At 31.3% G+C, this 7,241-nt stretch overlaps 1 protein-coding gene across 1 annotated transcript; it reads left to right on the top strand.

Annotated features, from left to right (window-relative positions):
* Nucleotides 6,214-6,700, top strand: LOC109331637 (dehydrin Xero 1-like). The gene has a single exon (XM_019566265.1). It carries the CDS (start codon nucleotides 6,319-6,321, stop codon nucleotides 6,619-6,621), a length of 303 nt encoding a protein of 100 aa, XP_019421810.1. The 5' UTR covers nucleotides 6,214-6,318; the 3' UTR covers nucleotides 6,622-6,700.

The following is a 7,241-nucleotide window of genomic DNA, read 5'->3' as shown; positions in this document are numbered from 1 at the left end:
GTGGTTGATGGTATTGAAAGACCATTGAGGATTTATTGTGACAACAAGTCCATGGTTCTTTACTCCAATAACAATAGGAGTTCTACAAAGTCAAAATTCATTGATATAAAGTTTCTGATTGTTAAAGAAAGTGTTCAAAATGGACAAGTTTCCATAGAACGTATAAGGACAAATTTTATGCTAGTTGATCCACTGACTAAGGGTTTGGTACCTAAAGTCTTTCTTGAGCATGTTGCTCATATGGGTGTTGTTCTTTTGGGTACCTTAGTTCAGTAAGAGCCTATATGTTTTATGTTTTCCTTTGGATATTATATACAGTTTTTATACATAATAAAGTTGATAGTTTATTGTTTCATTTTGAAACTGTGCATTGTAAAAATTGTGTTGTAATTGAAGACTTTGGATTGATCTCACTAAAGAATAAAGAAGGACCAGTTGGAAATAGACATGTTTGAGATCACATTGCATGAAATTTCCATGTCACTCATTCATATTTGATCTATGTTATTGAGTATATTAATATGGTGATCATCGTGGTCGAGTCACACTTAAATGTGATGAAAGTTGTGGTGGTTCCATAATTGATATATGAGATGGACCAGACTGTATTAGGGAGAAGTCTAAACGTAAATAGCATACAGATGCGCGCCTAAAGAACCTGTGATATAATTGTTTCAGGAATATATGAAGCCCAAGTGGGAGATTGTTAGAAATTTATAATTTCTAATTAAGGTGGGAATCATATATTTGATACAATGATATCAACTATTTATTTCTGGGGTTACATTATAAGTGATCTAATTATTGGCAGCCCTTAGATTTCTAAAAGTTGATAACGGATATGGGCTTAATGGGTGGATACCCATCAGGTTAACCCATAGAGGATAATGAGAATCCTATAAGTTAACGCACAAGGAAGGTTATGGTCCCCAACACACAAAATCAAATTCAGTTTCTCTTATCCCCATTAGAGTGAAAACGCAAGTCCCAAGAGGAATCAGGGATTTGGTTGAAGAAGACCATCATACCAAAACCCTTCTCAGAAACGCAAATCATAGGAGCACATCCAGGAACATGGATTCATGTATGACATTGCACCCTTTGTTTTATGAGTGTGAGAATCATGAGATTCAAGATCCTAGGATCAGTGTTTCACCGATCATAAGGAATTCCCAACAGTTTCTTCATTGGCAACTTCACGAAGAACCTCATTCGACAAACAAAGTTGGATTGTTGAAAGCACCTTTTCATGCAATTAATCCCATTGATCATCGACCATGGAAGTTGATTTCTTGGACTTTCCATCTAAATCTTTCTTTAAATCGCTCTGAATAAGAACGACCCTCATTTTGACTCGCGAAATAGAAAACTAATTTTGCCATCAAACTTCTCAATGTCAAATTTTGTAGACATTTTGAAACTCCTAATTGCATAAGAGCTCTGATGCCACTTGTTAGGGATAGAACGCTAAGCGGAAGCACAAGATCGGATCAATTGAGAATAAAAGAGAAACAAGTAAAGGATTAAGAAAATAACACACAAGATTTAACATGGAAAACCCCCTTAGTGTGAGAGGTAAAAACCACGGGGCGATCACGAGTAAAGTTCCACTATGTAAAAAAGTAGAGTACAACAAATTCTCTTATAGTAATGAGGACAAATAACAATATTCTCTCACAAATACTCTCTCAAATAGAAAAATAATTCTCACAAAAAATACACTCAACATTCTTGTGTTTTGTTGATGTTGATGTGAAGATTTTGTGATGAATAAATTTGTAATATGTCAATATACCATAGCTCTTTCCCTTTTATAATAGAAGAATAACCTTGAGACTTGGTGGCCAAGCTTTAATATCTTGAAGAGCAAGCTTGAATTTCTTGGAAAACAAGTTGGCATGCTTGGAGAACAAGCTTTGAAAAAGCTTGTGAAACAGTCTTCCAAGTAATATATGAGAGCCACATACATCTCAACAATAAGTCCCATCCACTTTTTACTTCTCTCATTCTTTACTCTCTTTGAACTAAATATAAGACATTTTTTGTTTCTCTTCAATCTCTCATCCCTTTTCTCTTTCTTTACTTTTTCTATTCTACCAATAGAGCATAAATCTTTGGGACAATAAGAGAATGGGTGTGGTTATTGGCTCTCTAGAGTCCTTGAATACCTATTTACACTCCACTTAACAAATAACAATTTTAGTAAAATTAAAAAACAAAACCAGACAATGAGTGTAAATTGAGACTTTTGGAGTGTCAAAAACAACATCTTTAGAGAACACATCATCTAATTGTAAAGTTGAGTGCTTTAAATGTTCATACTCCAACTCGACGAAGAATACATATATATGTGCATAAACATTATTGGGAACTCAAACGTGTAACACTTTAAGGATTTGTTTGAGAGTGTGGTTTTGGTGGGAAGGAAATGCAATGAATGGCTTTGGAAAGCCCCTCCCTTGTTTGGGAGAAGAATGAAGGAGAGGGAAAGGTTTTGAAGGTTTTCTCAATCCTTCTAAAATCTTCCCATGTGTATATTTTTTAGTGCCAACAGTTTGCACATAAAAAGTCAAAATATCTTAATACTTATAGTAAAATTATATAATTATATTATTGTTCATTTCCAATTGTTAATTACATTTTAAACGAAAAATAAAGAATATTCTTACATTATTATTATTATCCTCTTCTTCCATCTAAGTTTCATACTCCTATACAAGGGAGATACATTCCTTTCCTCTCATTTTGTAGCCCTTTGATCTTTCTCATTCTCCTTATCTCATAACTCCTAATCCTAAACATACCATTAGGTTTTGTTTGAGGGTGTGGTTTTGGAGGGAAGAGGAATAAAATGGACGACTTTAGAAAGCCTCCCCTTGTTTGAGATTTCGATGAAGGAGAACAAAATAAGGATGACAATGAAAACCGAACCCTTGGGTACCCACCCGAACCCAACCTGAACTTAACAGGGAAAATCATATATGATTGAGTTCAAGTTTGGGTTTGGTAGAGCAAAGACTCAACCCCAAACCCGCCCCGAAGTAATGTAATTCAATTTAAAATTGAAATTTCTATCATGTGCCTATTGTTTTTAATTTCTAATTTTACTTTACATACTATTGACTCTTCAAACATAAAAGATATAAAATAATAGAAGAGAAAATAGAAATGCTAGAGAAAAAGAAACAAAAATAATATCATAACTTTCCTTAGAACATTATTATTCTCAGGTTCAGTTTACCCGAAACACGACGAGTTTGGGATGATACCTTAATTTTCAACCCCGATGAGTTCGGGTTCAGGTTTGGGTATGTACAAACCTGACCCCAATCTGCCATGTTGTCATTCTTAGAGAGGAAGGTTTTGGAGAGTTTCTCAAACTCTCTGAAACCCTCCAAAATCTTTCGCGTGTCTATTTTAAAGTTACACCAATTTAGTAATATTACATAATTATATATTATTGTTCATTTCTCGTTGTTAATTACATTTTTAAAATAAATAAAAAATATTCTTACATTATCATTAGTTTATCCTCCCATCTAAATTATATACTCCCTAACAAAGAAGATAATGCTCTTCATTTTTCCTTTCCTTCATCCCTCCCTCTCCTTCCCTTTTCCCTCATAAATCCCAAATAAGTAATTTTTTGGGACAATAATATATAATTATGTAATCTTACTAAGAGGAGAGATCTGTTTACACTAAATTAAATTACACTAGTTATATTCAATCTCAGGTATTCATTTTCTTAAATCCAATAGACCATAAGGGTGAAACTTAAAAGTTATTTAAGATTTTTATTTTTCTCTCTTATCATTAATTTCACTCACCCTTATGGTTCGTTGGATTTAAGAACATGAATGACTGAGATTGAACGTAACTAGTGTAAACGAATCCCTCAATGTCCCAATCCAATCAAATTCCACCAAATAACATTAAAAAAATATTTTTTGTTTTTATGATTTTTCTTTTTAAATATGTGACAACTTTTAATTGGATTGAGACACAAGTGAAACAGATGATATCCATTTAGTAGTGGGTGGGTGGGCTGGAATAGATATTATGTGTCCCAAGAGCATGTCCACAACCATGTATCGTTCAACAAAATTATGACATGTTGGTAGAGTACAAATAACAATCTAATGAAATTATCCTACTATTAAGAAAGAAATAAACTTAGAAGATAATAAAAGAATAAATTCTTCATATTTTATTGATTAATTAATAGATGAACAAGACACTATTTAAAGAGATAAATAAATTCTAAGATGATGATGACCATACAAGTGTCATCATCTTACAACACAAGAATATTCTAAAAATATTAATGTAATATCAACTATGTAATTAAAACTAAATAATTAATTATCATATTTTATCTTTTTCCCTTTCTAATGAACCTCACAATATACAACATAATAAACATCATATCACAGGTATTAAATTTTTTATTAAATGGGACATGGCTCGGTATACACTTTTGAGACACATGTCCAACCTAAAAAAAAAGCTCATCATTATTCAATTATTGTAATATTAAGATATGATCACAATAACCTTATTCTTGGGAGTAGCAATAATCTTATGGCATGTATTAATTAGTCCTTAACATTAATGTTTAAGAAATATAAAAAAAATAAGTCTGAGAAAATAAGTTTAACACTAATCACAATATGAGAATATTATTTTTTTGATGCAAAATTCTCCATTTTCTTCTTCAAACAATATTATTACGCATTTCTTCTAATCTTATTATACGTCTTAATTGAGAAATCACTACCCTATAGTTGATTTGTTGCAAAAGAAAAAGGCAAACATACTTTTCCCATGTGAGGGGAAGAAGGAAAATTTACATGGCTAGTGCACTTTGACAGAAATATTATGGTTTTGGTGGACCCTCTAAATTTATTATAAAATTGGTGTACTTTTAGAAATTCAACAATATGATTGCCCAGTTTCATTTTTTCCCAATGGAACATACAAGAATCGGCAGGAGTTTATTTTATTTACTAATATTTTTACAAAAACTCCAATGAGATTGGAGTTTTTGGTTACTTTTTTAAAAAAATTCATTTTTGGAGTTTTTCTATTTTTATGAAGTTGAAGTTAACACTCTTATTGTAGTTTTTTTTTGTCAAATGTTTTAAAAAAAATTTATAGTTGAATTTAGCTTTATATGTTGATGGAACACATTTTATATTTATTTGCTCAAATAGAAATACAAATATTATTAAAAAGCAAAAAATATTACCATTTTACATTTTCCTAATCTATTAAATCCCAAAATTTTAATGATGTTTATGTGATGAATTGTCACATGCAGATGATTTTCTTCTTCTTAATGGTTGAACTCTCAACTGTTGTTCATTTTGCTATGAGAAAGTCACATGCATGCAAGAAAGTCACTTTGTTGTTGAGTTAAAACTCCAATCTCATGCGGATTTATTACAATATAATAAAAAGGCAAAAAAAACTGATTTTCCTCCGAAAAATAAAAAAACCAAAAACTTCAACTCCTTTAAAATATAATAAAGGCAAAAAAAATAAAAATAAAATAAAAACTCCAACCACAGTGGAGTTTTTGTTAATGAAAATTTAAAAAAAAAACCAAAACTTTAACCCCATTGGAGTTTTCGTTATGCCAATTTTCCTTTAGAAAATTAAAAAAAATAACCAAAAACTCCAATCACATCCGAGTTTTTGTTAAAATATTGGTAAAGAAAACAAACTCCGCTGCAGTTGCTGATTCTTGTATGTTCCAGTGGGAAAAAATGAAACTCAACAATCATAACGTCGAGTTTTAAAAAGTACATCAATTTTATAATAAACTTAAAAGGTACATTAAGACTGTAATATTTCAGTTAAAGTGTACTATTCACATAAATTTGCCCCGGAAAAAAGGCACCACAAGTATGAGTTTAGTTGCTCTTGAAATATTCCTCTCACTATGTCCCAAGTATGAGTTTAGTTGCTCTTCAAATATTGCTGTAAGTATTAGAATATGAGGCAAAAGTAAATTTCTTAATTTAAAAAAAAAATTAATGAAACACAATAAAATTTATTTGTATCCCATATGATAATCTCCATCTAATATTATACATAAAATTGAATCAGGATCTATTCCTATTACTATGTCTCAAGTGAATAAATCTCACCGTATAACATATATTTTTTATGATTTTTATTGTCACGTGGCAATTCCACCAACAATCTAAAGTAACACTTGTCAAGACTTGGTAGCAATTAAAATGACAAAGCAGTGGTACACCCTGTATATAATCTATTAAAGGAGGCAGAATTGAATAAAAGAAGACAAAAATGGAAAACTATCAGAACCAATATGGTGCTGTTCCTGAAACATCAAGCAAGGATCCAATTCAGATGGAAATGGAAGCTACTGGAGATATGACTGGCATTGGTGGAAGCACACAAGTCATAGCAGAAGAATATGATCATAAAACTACTACAGGTGATAGTGATAATAGTGATAGTGATAATAGTGGTGTGGTTGGTGAAACTAATAATGTGGTAGTTGAGGGTAATGATCAAAAACATCATAAGAAGAAAGGAATAATAGAGAAGATCAAGGAGAAGCTTCCTGGAACACACCACCACAACTAGTAGCTCTATTATTTTCTGTTTCCTCCACTTACTATGTGTATTTGTAGTAGTTCTTATGTTGCTATATGATTTAAAAATAAACCAACACCATCAACATCTAATCATTTATATGTGTTTGATTTTACACAAAATTGGTCTTAAAGTTGGAGGTTGCTTTAGGCAGTCGCGATTCAACTTGAAACTAGTGAACCTATATTTAAAAATAAATCAGAAAAATAAAATAAAAAATGAATTTTTAGATTACTAACTATACTCATGATTTATGCATTAAAAAATACCATGTCATGTGACCTTATATTGTGAGCATCAAAGTTCTTTCAGACCAGGACAGACATGTTATAAAGCACAGCTATGATTATTCAGGCAAAGCCTAATCTTTTTTATTCTAGTGTGGGACACTAGATAGATTAGATAGTGGACATATAACATAAAATCTACCTAGTATGGTAGAAGTTGGGGTGTAACGATCTGATAGGTTAGTTATTTTTGAAAGATTAGAAACCAGATTGAAAAAGGTAGATGTTTTGATTTATTAATGCATTTTGGTTAACTTGATAAAGAAAACCAGTCTTGAATTCAAATTTCATGTTAAGATGTCGTCATCACGAGCTTAGGAAGAT

Source organism: Lupinus angustifolius, chromosome LG17 (assembly GCF_001865875.1).
Source record: "Lupinus angustifolius cultivar Tanjil chromosome LG17, LupAngTanjil_v1.0, whole genome shotgun sequence".
Classification (NCBI taxonomy): Eukaryota; Viridiplantae; Streptophyta; class Magnoliopsida; order Fabales; family Fabaceae; genus Lupinus; species Lupinus angustifolius.
The sequence above is the reverse complement of the archived record's forward strand: the minus strand, read 5'-3'. Positions and strand labels throughout refer to the sequence as shown.